Source organism: Miniopterus natalensis, chromosome 4 (genome assembly GCF_054644295.1).
Source record: "Miniopterus natalensis isolate mMinNat1 chromosome 4, mMinNat1.hap1, whole genome shotgun sequence".
Classification (NCBI taxonomy): Eukaryota; Metazoa; Chordata; class Mammalia; order Chiroptera; family Miniopteridae; genus Miniopterus; species Miniopterus natalensis.
The window spans coordinates 72,319,834-72,337,738 of NC_142084.1; the positions used below are offsets into that span (position 1 = coordinate 72,319,834).

Here is a 17,905-nt window from a genome sequence, read left to right on the forward strand (position 1 = left end):
GCTTAGAATGTTAAGCAGACGCCGGAGACAGAATGGTGCTCAGAGGAGCACTTGAAGGTGGCAGAGAAACCTGAAGTTGGGGTGGATTACATGAAAGGGCCCCAGGGGAGAAGCAGCTGGTGGGGAGGCCAGAGACCAAGCAGGAAGTACCAAGAGGTGGAGTGAAGGATGTCAGGAAGTGGGGAGCAGTGGCGCATCTGAGATCTTGCTTCCCTGCATATGTCTTCAGTTTGGCTCAGATAAACTCAGAAAAAAAAATTTTTTTAAAGTGCAGAGCAGACTGATGGATGCTTAAGGGGGTACTGGGCTGGGTGTGAGGTTTCTTTTGAGGGTAATGAAAATGTTCTAAAACTGTAGTAATGGTTGCACAACTCTGTGAATGGACTGAAAACATTTAATTATACAGGGTAAATGGGTGAATTGTATGGTATGTGAATTGTCTCAATAAAACTTAAAAAAAAAAAAAAAAAGAAGGGGAGGTGACCCCAGGTTTAGCACCAAGAAGGCCTTGGTAGAGCGGACAGGAGTGGTCCCAGGGAGTAGTGGGTGGAGGACCCCAGAGTGGGGTGGGTTCGAGAATGGAGGGATTCTGCCGCAAGGGAGGGAAAGAAGTGGGCCAGGCTGGTGAAGGAAGGATAGAGAAAGAGGCTATATCTCTCTGATCAGAATATCCTGAACAGGAAAAAAGCTGGATGTCCCTGGCCCTGGACGGTGGCCTTGGAGGGAGATGGACCATCCACTGAAGCAGCCGACCAGTGCGAGGGTGGATGTCTCATCAGCCACTACTGTTTTCCTGAGGACACAGAGGCCATGTTGTCAGCCACGGGGACGATGGAGACGGCAGTTGACGACTGAGAAGGGAGAATCAAGGAAGAGCAGGAATGCTGCCACTGTGCAGGCATCACCGAGGACCCTCTGGCCCATGCTGGTGCTTCAGCATGAGCCAGACATGTGGGTCACAGCTCATTAGACACAGCAGGGGCAGTGTTGGAAAACTGGATGTACAAAGCAGTCAGGTATCATTGGGTTGGTTGCGGGCTCAGAATGGGGAGAGGGCCCCTTGGTGGATGGCAGTCCCCGCAACCCCTGAGGATGATGCCCTTCAGATCAAGGTGCCAGGTCTGACCAGGGCAAGGGGGCTGAGTCAGTCCAGGAGGATGGTCTACCAGACGCCCAGTGTGGCCCAGTTGTGGGGATAAATCAGGAAAGAGAACAGAGGGAGGAAGGAGGAGTGAAGACAGGGCTGGGAGAGGAAGGGGTCGGTGCTACTTAATTGCCATAGCCTTTGTTTCTCCTGAATTACTTCAAAGTGGTTCTCAGTTGTCTTTTTCTTACTGTTTTCAAACCTAACTGAATTTTTGTCTATATGGTCCGTGTGATCTGGTTCTGAGCAATTGAGGTTACCCCTGTGGCTTGCTATGATCAATTCTGAGAAATGTTCCTGATTTTAAAAAGAACATCGTTCACCCTGCGTCTGAGTTGCTGGGTGAGGAGCACAAAGTATAAACTGTACCTCTTGCGGTCCCATCACTCCGAGGTTCAGGACTGCATCATGTGGCACATTCCAGATCAAGAATTACACTTGAATGTCTCTTCCTGTCCTATGTACCCTGGAGTTGAAGTCTTTTAATTTTTAATACTATAAAGGTAGATTTTTTTTTTTTTAAAGCCAGTCTCTTAACTGTCATGATGTATGTTTATTTGAATGCCTAATATTTGAGATTCTACCCTCTTATTTTGCATTATTTATGCTGCCTTTTCTAACCTTCCTTTTTGCATTTATTTTGTACCTGTTTTTTGTTAACTCTGATAGTGTTAACACAAGTACCTAATAATACAGCCTAAAAGGTAATCCCCACCCTCTTGCAAAATCCTGTTTTGATATTTAATATGTTAGTTCTAATTATTTTATATCTCTCAAGTTAGAGATTTAAAATGTTTACCCAGATATGTATCAGTTTCTCTGCTGATTGGCTTCCTTTTTTTAAAAAAAAATATGCTTTTACTGATTTCAGAAAGAGGAAGGGAGAGGGCAAGGGAGAGGGAGAGAGAAAGAGAAACATCCATGAGAGAATTATGGATCGGCTGCCTCCTACACGCCCCCTACTGGGGCTCGAGCCCGCAACCTGGGCAAGTGCCCTGACTGGGAACCGAACTGTGATCTCCTGGCTCATGGGGGCCACATTCAACCACTGAGCCACACCGGCCGGACTGATCTGCTTCTTGATAAAGCTTTCCTGTTTTCTGAAATATAACTTTCTTAGTGTTTGTTTCTGCCTCTTGAGTAACTTTTTTTGTATGTGTGTTTTTGTTGTTGTTAATCCTCACGCGAGGGTAATTTTTTCCATTGATTTTTAGAGAGGATGGAAGGGAGGCGGGGGGAGGAAAGAGAGAGAAACATCAATGTGAGAGACACGTGGACTGGCAACCTCCCACACACACCCCGACCTTGGAATCGACCTGCAACCCAGGTATGTACCCTTGACCGGAAATTGAACCCATGACCATTTGGTGTGTGGGCCGACGCTCTAACCACTGACCCACACTGTCCAGAGCTTGAATAATTATTTTTAAAATTGTGTACGAAATTCCTGGTTGCTTGTTACTTCATTTTAGCACTTGAGGTGATACTTTACTCCGTGGTCATCTAGCATCCCTTGTTTATCTGTCATTGTTTCGTAGGTCATCTCTTGTTTTCTGTAGCTGTTTCACATTTTCAGTATGATATGTTTGGGGCACGGATGCCTTTTCATTCATCCTGCTTATGATTGATGTCTTGCCACTTTCTGGAAAATTCTTAGCATTATGTCTTCTCATATTGTCTCTCCCCACCTGACTCCCATTAGAATTCAGCTAGAACAGGTCATTCTTAAAATTCTAGCTGCTATAGTTGCCATCTGTTTTTGCTGCATTCTGGGTCATTTCTTCACAGCTTTTAATTTACTGATTTTCTCTTCAGTTGTCTAATCATGTGAGCCTTAACAGGTTTAGTAGATTGAATGGTGGTCCCTGAAAAGAGAGGTCCACATCCTAATCTCTGGAACCTATGAATGTGACTTCATTTGGAAAGAGTCTTTGCAGATGTAATTAAATGAAGGAATTTAAGACAGAAAAGCCAGAGAAAAGAGAAGGCCATGTGAAGAAAGAGGCAGAGATCGGAGTGATGTAGCCACAAGCCAAGGAACACCTGGAGCCCCAGAAACTGGAAGAGACAGGAAGGATCCTCCCCTAGAGCCTTCAGAGAGAGCGTGACACTGCTGACAACTTGATTTCAGACGTTCAGCTTCCAGAACTGAGAGAGAATAAATGTCTGTTGTTTTAAGTCACCCAGTCTGTGGTACTTGGTTACAGCAGCCCCAGGGAAGTAATATAACATCCAATGCTGTTTTTGATGGTCACTCATGCCTTTTATTTTTTATATAAATTTTTTATTTTAGAATTGCAGAAACATTGCAACGATAGTACAGAGAACTCCAGTGTAGCTCTGACCAGCTTCCCAAATGTTAATGTCTTACTCTCCACAGTACATTTGTCACCCTAAGCAACCAATGCTGGGACAATGCTATGAACTAAACTGCAGACTTTATTTGGATTTCCCAGTTTTTCCATGGCTGTCCTTTTTCTGGTCCAGGATCCCACATTGCATTCAGTCCTCTGATTTGGGACAGGTCTGCAGTCTCCTTGTTTTTCACGACCTGATGATTTTGAGGCATCCTGACTACCCCATCTTTATACCCAACTGTGCTAACTTTAGCCATCCTTGGGGAATCGAGTTCTGTTGGTGGTGCCCATGGGGTTGATCATGGCAGTGTGTCCCCTGTAATGCCCTGTCATATCCTGTGGAGTTCACACGCTGCCATCCTAGTGGGAATGCTAGCAAGTACCAGGCCCTCAACCCACATTCTGGTTGGACATTCTCTGAGAGAGACAGAGCAGGGAGCAGCACCAGGCAGCGCTGGGGGTATGATCTTGGCTTTGCATTTACAAGGACTCCACCAGAAGTTTACTGTTCTATAGCAGGAAAACCTTTCAGATTTTTAGATTTGGCCAAGCAGGTGCCTCTCCTCCTCTGCCTCTGGAGTTCTCTTAGCCACTGCTGTTTCTGGACGCCTCTGAGGGTCAGTCACACTCCTTGCTGAGACTTGACTCACCTCTCAGCAGAATTCTCGACTCATGATCCCTGGACATCAATAATCAAACACCCCCCAAAGCAGATGCCTACCCCTTACCCCCACTGGCACACAGAACTCTGCCTGACTCCCATTTTGGTAAACGGCAGCTTGAGCCAGAAGTCTTGGGTCATCTTCGATTCTTTTATTTCAATTTTACCAACATCCAAAGCAAGTCTTGTCAGTTCTACAACAGAGCTGGGATCCGACCACTGGGACACCTCACTTGCTGCCCAGCCCTATGTTCATGATCTTCATTCACCTGTCTGGTCCCACCCTACCCTGGGCTCTGGCTTTCTGGCCTAGGTGCACACCGCCTATAGTCCCATGTTGGTGGGTGCAAAGTGCTTCTCTTTATTTGAACTGGCCTGGAGAGTCCTCCCTTGATTCCACGCTCTGTCCTGGCAATGCCCCAGTTTTCTGCATCTCATCTCGTCTTTCACATAGATTTTAAAAATCTCTGCCTCTCTCATCCTCCTTGTCACCCATCTTGACCCACCTCATTGAGCTGTGAGCCCTCTGCTTCCCCACAACCACCATTCCTAGGTTGGTCACTGATGACCCCCCCAGAGGCTAAACTGGAGGTCCCTGTGGTCAGCACCCTGATTTCCCACCTGCTCAAACACCCCTCAAGTTCCCTCCAGGGCACTGCACACCCTGGACCCTGCTTGTCACTCAAACCTTCCTCTGTTCACTCCTGGGGCCCTTGTAGGCAAGGGGCTCACATCCCAGGACTGAGAAGTCCTGGAGGCCCTGCTCCAGGATGCTTTACCAGGCCTCTTTTTTTCTCCTTCCCTAGGACTCCCACCTGGGCCAGACTGTGTCTGAGCCCCCAGGTCCCAGCCCCATCTCCTGCTTGGGTAGTCAGGGGGCCGGGGAGCATCAACATGGGCAGATCATGGGCTCTCTAAGCTGCCTGTGGCACCCCCTCCTTCCCATCTCCACTCCCTGACCAATGGCTGCTCCTCACCACCGACAGGGCCCTCACTTGCCTGCTCCAGCCACCCCGACCACACCAGCCAATTGGCTTGGCCCTCACTGCTCCATTGACGACACCCTGATTCTTGCCCCTCATCACTCTGCCCAATCCCAAGCTCCCTTTCACCTCCTCAGTATCTATCCTTATAGCATCTAACTCCACCACTACACCATCCATGCCTTTACTGCAGTCTCTGTGTTGGACGAAGGCTCCAGGGGCAGCGTCTGCTACGGCCTCATCCGCTGCTGTGTCTCCAGGGCCTGCCCATAGTGCGCGCTCAGACTGACAGGTGTGACTAAAGGAACGAACCCGGGGCAGCAGCCCCTCCACACTCACTCAGCTTTGCTGGGCTTGGGGCTCGGGGCCTCTGCTGCATCGTATTCCCGTACATCCTTCAGCTCGCGAACCTGGCCCGTCAGCACCTTGGCGGCAAAAGCCACGATGTACTGTGGGAGGGGAAGGCACAGGTGAGAAAAGAGCCTTCCCTGACCATGCTGCCCTCCTAATGGCCATGCGCTCCTGCCACAGGCCCTTTGCATGTGCTGTTCCTATTGCCTAACATGCCCCTCCCTGGATATGCCTGAGAAGGGCCTGCACCTGGACCACTAGCCAGGAAAGAGAATAGGACTGCCGGCTGAGGAAGCAGGTGGGTGAGTAGTTGTAGGAGACTGACTCACCAGGAACCAGTAAAGGTTCATGACAGTGAGAAGCAGCAGGAGTGTGTTGAAGAAGAAGTAGAAGGGAATGTCAGGCACAGAGCGCAGGCTGCAGTGGCATGTGGCATACAGGACCTTGAGTGGGAACCAGTAGAGACGAAACCAGAACCTGTGGTGGGGAAAAACAGGTCAGGGAGGCTGTGGGCAAGAGAGGGAGGGTGGCGCCATACAGTCCCTGTCCAATGCCACCCGACCTCATCTCTCTGTCTCTGCTCATCCCCACCCATCCTTGTCCGGTTGCCCCTGCCATTTATCTCTATTCCTGCTCAGTTGTTTCCTGCCCAACCACACTCCTTTCCAACTCTTTTCATCTCCTGCCCTTCCCTGCCAGGCCTCGACATCGCAGGCCCGTCGCCTTCCCGCAGGCCCGGCCACTTCCCACAAGCTCCGCCCCTCGCTTGACTGGCCCCTCCCCCCCACCAGGCCTGCCTTCTTCCCTGCATAGCCCCGCCCACCCCATCCAGTGCCCACCCCCTCCCACCAGGCCCATCTCAGTCCCTGACTGGCCCCTCCCCTTCCCACAAGCCCCACCTCTTCCCCACCTGGACCCACCCTTCCCGCCAGGCCGACCCCCTCCCACGCCTACTCCGCCCCTTCTCATAAGCCCCGCCCCTCCCGCCCCCGCCCTCCTGCTCACCAGCTGAGGCTGAAGCTGAGGCAGCCCAGGTCCGCAGCCAGGGCGTGCAGAGGATGGTGGGAGCCTCCACGGGACTTGAAATAAACATTGAGCTTGGTGAACTCCAACTGCACGTCGCTGATGTCATGAAGGAAGAGCACCAGAATGCCCACGTTGTGGTACCTGAGGAGGGAAGCGGGGCGGGAGAGGGGAGAGGGCAGGTCACACTGGGTCCAAAACCCTGCACTGAGGACCCCAAGACAGGCCCCTGGGCCACAGCTTCCCTGCCTTTCTGGGCCACCCTCCCTGGCCCACCTGCCTTGCCCATCCCCCTACAGGACCAGGTCAGCTGCAGCACCCAGACTGTACTCACCTGGTGGCAGCCCCACCTGGGCCCTCACCGTCCTCATCTCACTGTCCCCAGGTGGTCCAGGAGCCTTCCTGAAAGTTCTTTCTCTAATCCTTCCACATCTCTGTGACCTCTGACCTTCCATGACCCCTGACTCTCACAGGCCAGGGCCATTCTGTGTCCAGATCCCCCATACACTGGCCAACATTCCCAGGTCTGTAGGATTAACCTGAACTTTGCTGTGGGCTGCAGATGCCTAGGAAATGCAGTGTCCCCACTAGGGTCTAAAGAAGCCTGAAAGCCATCCCCTTGGCCCTCCCCAATATTCCCCTTACCACTGTTTGAGCCAAGGGTCCTGAATTCAGCCTGGATGGGGCCACGGGTCTCTCTCACCATGTCTTGGTCCCCACTTGGTCTTCCTGTTGTAGGCCCGTGCTGTTCCCAGCACCTAACATGCACCTCCCCAGTGTTCAGTCTTCCTTCACCTCCTCAGTCTTTCTCACCTGCCACCTCACCTCACCCACCCCACCTAAACCTCACCGCCCCTGCCGTCCTTATATTCTGACTTGATTTTTCTCCATATTAATTCTTTCAAACAAACTGTTAATTCTTTGCTTTCTTTTTCCTTTTTTGGGGGGAGGGAGCTGTCATTTGATTTTATACTCCAGAGCAGTGCTAACAGAATTTTCTAGAACAGGAATGTTCTAAGCCTGCATTATACAACATGCGAGCTACCACCCAGATGTGGCCACTGAGCAGCGGAAATGTGGAGTTGTGGATGAGGAACAGGACGTGTGATTTTATTTAAGCTTAATTAAAGTTGAAATAGCCACCAGCAGCTACTGTATTGGAGGGTGCACCTAGAGCAGCTAGGCTAATAGGAACCAAACAAGAGTGTAGACCTCATTTTAGATTTTCTATCAACCATGTTTTAAAAAAAAGGAGATTAAAATAATATATTCTAATTAACTCAGTATATCCAAAATATTGTCATTATTGTCATTTCAACATGTAATGGATGTAACAGAGGCCTTGGCAAGATATTTTCATTCCTTTGCCTTTGAAATTGGGGTGGATTTTAAAGCAATCAGCGGGGTTGTGGTTTGGATAGGATCAGTGATCACGTGTGGGCTCTAAAACACCAAAGTTTATCTGTTATTCATGGCTGTGGTCCCAGCAGCACCTGCCACATGGCAGGTATTCAGGAAACACTTGCTATGTGACCTGGCCAAGGGTGCCATCCTAGCAGGGTTGGAGGGGGATGGATGGGGCTGGGTGGGGTGGGGGCTCCCTATACCTTTTCCACCCCATCCCTCTGGAATCTTTCCCCCATGAACACCCTGATGCCTCCTTCCCTAAGACATTAGCTTTTGCCCTGTGCCAGCCTCCTGCCCTTGTTCATGCAGTGCCCTCCACCCTTCTGGACTCACCGGAAGGCATAGGAGGAGATGATGAGGACCAGGGTAACCACATGGTGAACAAGCATAACCACTGAGTCCTTGCGCCAGGCATCCATGTACAGCGTGGCGTAGATGGAATGGCCATAGAAGCTTCCCTGCAGCAGATAGGCGGCTGCGATGTCCCGTGGCACCGCCATGCCTGGTGTCCAGTCTGAGGAGAGCCAGACCATGTCATCAGGGACCTGCAGGGCCTCCAGAATCTCTGAGTGACCCCCACATGCTCTCAAGCCAGGCATGAGTCCTCCCCATGCCAGGGCAGTCCATGTGTCTCTGCAGCTGTACTGACCACTGGTTTTCCATCCCCGATTCTCTGTTATTTTTTATGAATAGGCATTATTTTCTAGATAAGTTTTAGTTTTATAGAAAAAGGTGCTCCTACCCCTGAAATCAGTCCCTTGCAGGATTTCCGACTCTGCCCTGGTTGCCCTTCCTGTCTTCTCTTAATTACCAGGCACTCTCCAGCCAGTGGGCATGTTCCTGTTCCAGCCTCCCCCTCCCCCAGCAAATTCCTAACTGGATGGAGGCTGCTGCCCACCTCATAGTACTGGCACAGCAGCTGAAGTAGACCCCGTTGATGCCAAGGAATATGGGCTCTCTCTAGGTGGTCTCTGGCCTCCCTTGCCCTCCTCCTGCCACCTCCTCCACTCCTGGCACTTGTGCCCACTTTCACTCAGGTCTTGCCCCTTCTTGGCAATGCTGACCCCCCATTCTCCCACCACCTCTCTTCTCCGCCCATTACCAGGACCAAGGGGTCTGCCCATTGACCTGGAACTCTGCTCACTGGCCACTCCTCTGTCCCACCCCTAACTCAGTGACCAGGAGCCAGGCCCTCATGACCCAAGAGCCCTGCTGTTTCCTAGACTCCACCCACGGCCCTGCCTCTTGATAACCCTTCATCTGTGCTCTGGCCACTCCTGCAAATGAGATCCATTCAGATCCCCATCCAGGGTCCCCTCTTTGGTCCATGTCTTGGCTCACTTCCCCAGCCCCCCGCTGCCCCTACCCTCGTCCAGGCACCCAGCACTGCCCCAGCTCCTCCTTGCCTCTGAGTGTGTTCCCAACTGTCCACTGTCCCCATGGGGGCTCAAAGGCTATGAATACACAGATGCCACCACCCAGCAATTCCACTCTTAGGTGTGTGCTCAAGGGGACTGAAAACAGGGACTCAGGCACTTGTACACACATGTCCACAGCAGCACTAGTCACAGGTGCCAAAAACAACCCATCAATAGATAAAGGATGAACAGAATGTGGTCCTTCCACACAATGGAATATTACTCAGCCACAAAAAAGACACACTGACACACACTAAAATGTGGATGAACCTAGAAAACATGAAGCCAGAAATAAACAGTCCACATAAACTTTAACCTTCTTAACCATGTTTAAGTTCTGTAGCATTAGCTACATTCACACTGTTGTGCAACCATCCCTTTCCAGAACTCTTTTCATGTTGTAAAACTGAACCTGTGTCCTTGTTAAACACCCCCTCCCCATCCTCCCTCCTCCAGACCCTGTCTCTAGGAATCTACATTCTGTCTCTAGGAATCTGACTCCTCTCGGGACCTCCTGTAAGTGGACTCACAGTACTTGTCTTTTTGTGTCTGGCCAAAATGGTTAATTTTATATTATGAGCATTTTACCTAATAAAAAAAAAGAAAAAAGCAAAACTCCTACAAATCAGATCTAGTCTCCCCCCAGTTTAACACGTCCAAGGGCTTCTTAAAGCTCGACAGCAAAACCACACTTCGGGAATGCTGCAGTTAGTGGAGGCTCCTCCCCACACACACACACACAACTGCCAGGCGCCTCTGTACCTCCTCGCAATGAGGGCACACAGAGCACCGCGATGCAGAGCCCACTGTGGAAAGAGGACACCAAATTTTCCACCTATTACACAGGCAAGACTTACAGGGAGTGAGCATTCCCCCTCCAGCCTCAGGCCTCATAGCTGAGGCAGGGGGGAGAGGGGGACACATAACTCACCATCCAGACTTCATCTGCCCCTCGCCACGTTGGAGGGCCAGGCTCTGTCCATGGACCTCTAGCCTCCTCTCCATACACGTCCCACCTGTTGCTCTGGATACTTCATATCGCTCCTCCCTCCCTCCCTCCCTCCCTCCCCCCCTCCAATATCAGGACCCTGGGCTTCCCAAACCCAGCTCCTGGTTGCCCCCAGCCCCACCCTTCCTGACCCCCCATTTCACTGAGGGGGCCCAGACCCTCCTCTCTCATACCCACCTCTGGTTTGGTGGCAAATCCTATCAGCTCTGCCTTCAAAACATTTCTCAAATCAACAACTTCTTTCCTTTGCTCAGCCCTGTCCTGGTTGGACCCCCCTCCTCTCCTCACAGGCCCCTGGTATATACCCTTGCCACTCACCTGCCCTCCTCACCCCCCGCCCTGGCCAGGTGAGCTTCTCTCTGCTCCTGATCCACCAGGAATGTGTTTCCTATCTACTTCAGGCTCCTCCAGGTCCTCACTCAAAAGTCACTTTTAGTGGAGCCATCCGCATTGTTGTAGAAAATGCCCCCTCCTCCTTCACACACACCCCGTACTCCTTCCTCTCCCTCCCCAAAGTTTTCCCATCAGCACTTTTCACTGTTAACAGATTTTGTATTTCACTGTCTGTTGGAGGCTTTCTCTGACCTGCTCACAACCTGGTACACAGTTGGTACTCAAAAAATGAGCATGCAAAGAAGCATGGTATCTTAGCATGATTTATAAGATGGCAGAGGCAACTCCATGCCTGAAATTTTAAGAGAGTTCAATTATGGTTTATTTGCATACAGGAAAATTGACTGACAGCTAAAACTTCTCCTCTAGAAATTTACCACGTGGGGAATGGGCATGGGAAAATGGCCATGTGGGTAGCACAATCCCATGAAGACATCTGGGTGCCCAGTAAACCCAGTGCTTGTTACCAGGACCCTGCAATGCAGAGGCTCCATGCCCAGCCCTCCTACGGCACCACCAGGAGCCCTCTCAGGCTGTTTATGTCACATGGCAGGAAGCATGTCCATGATACATGGCCTGGTGGTCAGCACAGGAACAGAAGACCCTGACCTCCCATCCCCCATCACAGGCCAAGATTCCTATACTGGCCTGCCTGTTGGTAATAGAGGACAGTGCAGTCACCCTCCTGCCCTTTCTACTCAGAGCTCAGGCCTTGACCACCCTCACATCTAACCCAATCCATGGATGCAGCCACTTCTCTCCATCTTTATCTCTTTGCCAAGCTGGTCCAAACCACACTGGTCCCTCACCTCCTCCCTGGACCCTGCTACCCAAGACTTTACTGTCTCAGCCCTGGCCGGGGAGCTCAACTGGTTAGAGCACCATCCTGATACACCAAGGTTGCAGGTTTGATCCCCTGGTCAGGGTGCATACAATAATCAACCAATGAATGCACAAATAAGTGGAACAACAAATCGATGCCTCGCTCTCTCTCTTTCCCCTCCTCTCTCTCTAAAAAAAAAGACTGCTGTCTCCACGTGGCAGCCAGAGGAAGCTTTTTATGTTTTTTATCTTCACCCAAGGATATTTTCCATTGCTTTTCAGAGAGAATGGAAGGGAGGAGAGAGAGAGAAATATCGATGTGAGAGAGACACATCAACTGGTTGCCTCCAGCAAAGGGTGGGGATTGAGCCTGCAACCAAGGTATGTGCCCTCGGCTGGAATCAAACCCAGGACCCTTCAGTCAAAGGACAGATGCCCTAACCACTGAGCCAAACCAGTTAGGGCCAGAGGAAGCTTTTTAAAATCCATAAACCATCCTGTTTAGAATAACACTCAAATTTCTGCCACCCTTCTCTTTCTCATGCACCAAGCTTGTGCACACCCCAGGGTCTTTGCATGTACTGTTCCTGAAACCTGGAGCCCCCCCCCCCTGGAACCACACAAGGGATCACCTCCTCTAAGATGTCTCCCTGAACCCTAACTGGGTCAGGTACCCCCTTTCATGTCCCCAGGGACCCTTGATCATGCTTGTCTGGGGCAGACATCCAGCATGGGATGGCTGACAAGTACAGGCTCTCCCATGTACCCTTCTCCTCAGTGTTTAGAGCAGAATCACCCCTCACCCCACCAGGGACCCACCATAGAAGACAGAGGGTGGGTCATGAAAGAAGGGGTAGTCAGTGCCAAAGAGCAGGTAGGCACTGTAGCTCCAGGTGCCCAGATAGAAGAGGAACTTCCATGCGCTCTCAGGCATCTTGGCGGCATCTCTAGGCTGGAGGCGGCACCGCTTGGCCAGGGGCTGTGGGTGAGAAGACAGGTGGCCATCAGAGCTGGTAGCCATTCCTTCAGGGTGGGGAGACCAAGGTCCAGGGATTCCTCAAGCTGGGCAGTGTTGGGGAGGAGCCGTCTGGGACCCACAGCCGCCTGGAGTAACCAGAGCCCACGTGTGCCTGCCAAGGGCTAAACTTAGTGCCCAGCTGTCTGGCTGAGGTGTGCAGAGGGGAGTGAGTGGGGGACCTGAGGGAAATGTGAGGGTAGGCTGTGAGGGGAGGAGGGGGACATGTGAGCATAAAGCAGGGGAGGTCAACGGGGTCTGGACAGGGGAGTCAAGCAGCTTGGGGGTCATGGGGAGCTGGGGGTATGCCAAACAGTAGGGGATTAAAAAGACATGGAGGGGGCTGTAGCAGCGAACGTGTGACGAGAACATGGAAGGTAATACGGGAACACCTGGGGAGACTTGGAGGGCTGGGACCCCAAGAGATCCTCATGTGGCAGAAATGTGAGGGAAAGAGTGCCTCAGAGGAGGAATTTGGGGAGACCAGAGAGGAACAGGGGGTTGGGGAAGATAAAGTGGGTGTTGGGGGAAGCCATGAGGACATTCTCTTTTGTCCAAAAGAGATAATGGGGCAGGGAAAGGACAGTACAGTGAGATGGGGTGACCTGAGGGGACATCAGGGAAGACATAAGGGAAGGGGGGCATGCAGTGGTGAGGTGTAGAGGAATTCGACTCTGGGGTCCTGGGTGGGGCGGGGCTCTAGAGCTGCTGGGCCAAACCCCGCTGGCTTCCCAGAGTCTGAGGGGGCTGGAGCACCTCCAGTTGTCATAGAGACAGCGGGAGCCAGCTCTGGTAACCCCTGGCAACCAGGCTGCTGCCAAGAAGATGAGATCTGGAGAACAACACAGCCCCTCCGCCTATTCTTGGGAAGGGCGAGCCTCGAATTGGGGCGAGAAGCCGGGGAGGGAGGGCCCAAGGAGGGAGCCTGACTTTCAGGGATTCCAAAAGTCAGGGGGGACATGACCAGCTCCCTCAGGAACAACTCCCTCAGGAACTTGGGGAGGGAGCCCATTCTGCCTTGGTCGACCACATCCCCTCTTGAGTACTGGCCCTCATCCTCCAGCTCCTCCCACTTCCCCAGCTGGAAATTGGGAAGGTGGGGGAGCAATAAAGCCCAATTGGGACCAGGGCTAACTATGGAGGGGACTTTATCATACCTGCCTCTGCCTCCCTGAGCAGGGTGACAGCCAGGGTCTCTCCCCCACGTGGGTGATGTGGGGTGCAGACAATGGCAGCCAGACAACACCCTATCCAGACTTAACAAGAGCCAGCCTCTTCCCGGCCAGCAGAGAAAGGCCCCTTTGTTGGTGCTGGGCACTCTGTCCCTGCACCCCTGCCACGTCCAGCCAGACTGGGGGGCATTGACTCCAGCTGGTCCAGGAGGGAGTCACAGCCGAGCTAGGGGCCCAAACACCTTCCCCAGCAGCTACCAAAGCAGACCCCTCCTCAAGGCCAGGCACCAATGTCACCTCATGGTCACTTTCCAGCCGGGGCGGTGGCCTCTCCAGGCTCGCTGAAACCTGAGCATTTCCGTCAAGGCCCCTTGGACGCAGACCCAGGCCCTGACACCTCCCCAAGGCTGCGACCACCAACGTGGCGGATGAGCCCAGGTCTTTGCCTCCCTGGAGGTGGGCGCTGACTCCAGGGAGGCGCGAGGCAGACAGGGCCGCTCTGCCCCTACCCTGTAGCAGCGGGCAAGGGAGCCCTGCCAGCTGCGTGGACCCCGGACCCCCGCTCCAGCTTGGACTCCGAGCCCCCCTCCCCCAGCATGGTCCGGAGGTTCCAGGAGCAAACCGCTCCTGTGGGCCGAGTCTTTCCTGGCTGTACACGGGCTCCCCTGTCCCGCACCAACCGGAATGGGTTGTGCTCTGGTTCCCCCACATCACGAACACCCGACCCCTTTCGGGGACCCAAAGTCGTGGGTTTCCCCCGGCCCGGCCACACCCCCGCATCCATACCCACCCTCATCCCGAACTAACAAGAAAGGGGCACAAGGCGGCCCAGGACTCCGCGTCCAAAGCTCCTACAGCCCGAGACCCCCCCACGTTCTGTGACCCAGCTCGCAGAGACAGAAAGAGGCGCGCGGTGGCCCGGGGTCCCCCAGCCCGGGGCTCCCATGTCCGGGTCCCTAGCTGCACTGACCCGAAAGAGGCGCGTGGTGGCCGCGGAGCGCAGCGCTGTCCAGCCGAGTGCGCCAAGCGCCAGCAGCAGCAGTTCCGGAGGCGCCAGGTGCGCGTGCTCCTCCAGGCCGCGGCGCGCCAGCCCCCAGCCGCAGTCCACGCAGCCCCGCGCGGCCGCCACCGCGCTGCCCCAGCTGCGCTGCACTAACTGCGCGTAGGTCGGCATGGGCTCGGGCCCCGCCGGGCCTGCCGTGGACCCCGCCGCCGCGGCTGCCGCCATGCCGTCCGCTCGCCGGCCGTCCCACTGCCTGCGCCTGCCCGCGGTGGCCGCCAGAGCCGCGCGCCTGGCGTCACGCGCTGCAGCTGGGCGGGGGGCGCCCCTAGCCCTGGGGACGGAGGGGCGGGGCAGACGTAAGCTCCGCCTCAGTGGGGGACGCCGGGACCAGGCGTGGCGTCGGAGACCTGGGGGGTACGCAGGTGCTGAGTCCCGGGGAGGCAACGGCAGGGACCACCGGGGATAGGTCCTGATGTTGTCACGCCGCGTCCCGGAGGCGGACCCGCGCTCAGCCCCATTCTCTAGTGGAGGAAACTCAGGCGCCGAGCCTCCGGTGCTCCCCAACCCCTAAGCTGTGTCTGCAACAAGGGGCACAGTGGGCACCAGCAAGCAGTGCCCTCAACTGGGCACTCCCTCCTCCCCAGCCCTCCAGCCTGTCAGTCCCACCCTCAGACTTCACCATTCCCTGAGGCCGGGTACACAGCCCGTGCATCCAGTGGCCTCACTCTATTCAGGAGCTTTAGTGTAAATGAAGGCCTCTGTTCTCATTCTCAAAGGGATACTAACCACTCAACGGTGAAGAAACACCTGATGGAGACTGCCCTCCAACCCAGGGCTCCTGGACTGGGGACCCGGATGCAGACCCAGGCTTGCTCCTCTGCACCTACCCAGGATTCAGGAGTTTCAAGTGTGAGGCAGGGGCTGCAGGCATCAGGGGGCTCCCTGGAGGAGTGGCCAGGGCGCCTGAAAGTCTAGGTTGTGTCTGAAGGCCACCCAATGCTCCCTGTGACCCTGATGACCTGGCAGGACTCCCCTGCAGCAGGTTAACACAGGCCTTGGGGAGGCCAAGTAAGTGAGTGGGTGCCCCCGGGGGGGGGGGGGGGGGGGTTGTGCTCAGAGGCTGGATCAAGACCAGACTTTATTGCGACCACCTCAGGTAATATTCCATTCACTGCCTGAAGCCCCCAACAGCCATCACTGAGGGCACTGGTCTCCTGTTGGGGACATCACCTCACCTGGCACTGATAGCCCTCATCCCAGCCCCCAGGACTCCTGCCCACCTTTACCCCCATCCCTGGTATTATTCCCTAGCCTTTGAAGTGCAGAACACAGGCATCAGTGTGCGCTCTGCAGGAGCTAGGCTAGGTCCCACGCAGCCACCAGGTGCACAGGTGAAAACAGGGAGTCAAGAGGCCCTCATTTCTTCTTCCTCTCATCTCATCCAGTCCTGCGACACATTCTGTGGCCCCACCTTCGAATGTTCTTGAATCCAGCCACTTCTCTGCACCTGCACAGTCTCATGTGGTCCTGGGTCTACCTGGCATCCTGCACAGAGGTCAGAGGGAGCCTTCTCTGCTTACAGTCCTCATGGTCCATTACTCAGAGTAAAAGCCCAACTCTTAAGACTCACTACCTGCCCTCTTGCCCTTCTCTCCACCTTGTGCCCTCCACTGCAGTCACACTGGGCTTCTCCCTGGTCCTTCAATACCACAGGCACAGTTCTGCCTCAGGACCTTTGCATTGGCTGTTGCCTCTGCCTAGAAGAATGTGGTTCCCCTAGGTACTGGCAGGGCATCTCCTCCTCTAACTTCAGGTTTCACCTACAAATGTCACTTGCTCAGTGTATCTCCCTGACACCCCCCATCAGTCTTCTCCTTGGCACTTGTCACCATCTGTCCTGCTGTACCTATTTTTGAATGTCCAGATAGACAGGGATTCAACCATCTCATTGGATGACTAATGCCATAGCCAACCTGGCAGGCAGAGGGGCTCAGAGGTCCTGGGCTGGCTGGACAGGCCCCCATAGGTCCAGACCTGCCTGAGGGGCAGCCCTGGATCTTCCCAACCACCCAACTCTGCCCTCCCACCCAGCACTATCTGGTGTCCATGGCACCCATCAGTAATGAGAGAGGGCCCCTGCCCACGAGCCTAGCTCAGCCTCTAGTTTCATTCTGGCGAGGCCCAAACAGGAAGCCGCCAACAGGTGGGTGCAAGGCGGGAATGGAAAGTAGCTCCTGGCACTGGCAGTTGGAGACCAGGGCTCCCAGACACTAGGGGCCTGGTAAGGGGCTGCTGAGGTCCCATGGCTGGTGCTCCTTTCCTGCCCCACCTGAGAACAGGCCTCCTCTCTCCCCACTGATGCCCCTGCCTGGGGAGGCCACCTCTGCACCTCTTCCCTGTTGAGCTCCACACAGGCAGGGAGGGGCCATCCCTTGTTCTGCGTCCTGTTCTGGCAACTAACGGCCTGAGTTTGGGTAGCCACATGAGGCAGATGAGGCCAGGCACTGGGAACTCAGGTGTCTTATTTCCTCCCTGGGAAGGACTCAGACACTGGTCTAGGGACAAAAGGCAAGAAGCCCTGTCCAGCTCATGGTGCCCAGTATGGCGCAGGGCCTTTGCCTAGGCTGTTCCTGCTGCCTAAGATGCTCGTCCCCCAGAACCTGGCCTGGCAGCAACTTCTTATTGTTCGGGTGGACATAGCTTGATGGTGACCTCATTCTAGAGGTCCCCTAACCCACCTATCTACCTCCCTCTCTGTTGTCCTGCTTCCTCTTATCTCTCAGGGCAATCACTATTTTATTTCTCTAAGCTGGCGCTCCAGCACCCATGACCCTAATCACAGCAGGTCTCAGGCTTGGCTGATGACTCACTGCACAGCAGCACCAAGGAGCAGGGGCCGGGGGGAGGCTGATGTTTACTTCCATGAGGGCCCAGCATACTCCTTACTCGCTTAGCCAAGCTGAGGTTTGAGCACTTCCAGCCCCCTCACCACCTACAGACCACCTGGGGGTCCTGGGTTTGAAAAGTAGTGCCTCTCATGATGGCTATGACTTCTCTATGCCTCGGTTTCCCTGGATGCAAACTGGGCTTGGGGGACATGGCTGTGCCACCTTCAGTTCAGCAGCATGGGACAGCTGTTTTGAGGGG

General features: G+C 54.1%; 1 protein-coding gene across 1 annotated transcript; it reads right to left on the reverse strand.

The window, feature by feature from the left end:
* Positions 1–5,295: 5,295 nt before the first annotated feature.
* Positions 5,296–14,809, reverse strand: CERS1 (ceramide synthase 1). The gene is made up of 6 exons (XM_016210759.2): positions 14,726–14,809; positions 12,388–12,547; positions 8,260–8,440; positions 6,502–6,663; positions 5,826–5,973; positions 5,296–5,594 (listed from the first exon to the last, which is right to left on the reverse strand). Exons 2-6 carry the CDS (start codon positions 12,500–12,502, stop codon positions 5,481–5,483), a joined length of 720 nt encoding a protein of 239 aa, XP_016066245.1. The 5' UTR covers positions 12,503–12,547; positions 14,726–14,809; the 3' UTR covers positions 5,296–5,480.
* Positions 14,810–17,905: the final 3,096 nt, after the last annotated feature.

Excerpts from the sequence above, each read along its gene's own strand:
- CERS1 (XM_016210759.2), bottom strand. The coding sequence starts at position 12,502 with ATGCCTGAGAGCGCATGGAAGTTCCTCTTCTATCTGGGCACCTGGAGC. Across the intron at positions 6,664-8,259 it reads ATCTCCTCCTATGCCTTCCG|GTACCACAACGTGGGCATTC; the intron begins GTGAGTCCAGAA and ends TTCCCTCCTCAG. Across the intron at positions 5,974-6,501 it reads CTCAGCTTCAGCCTCAGCTG|GTTCTGGTTTCGTCTCTACT; the intron begins GTGAGCAGGAGG and ends TCCCCACCACAG.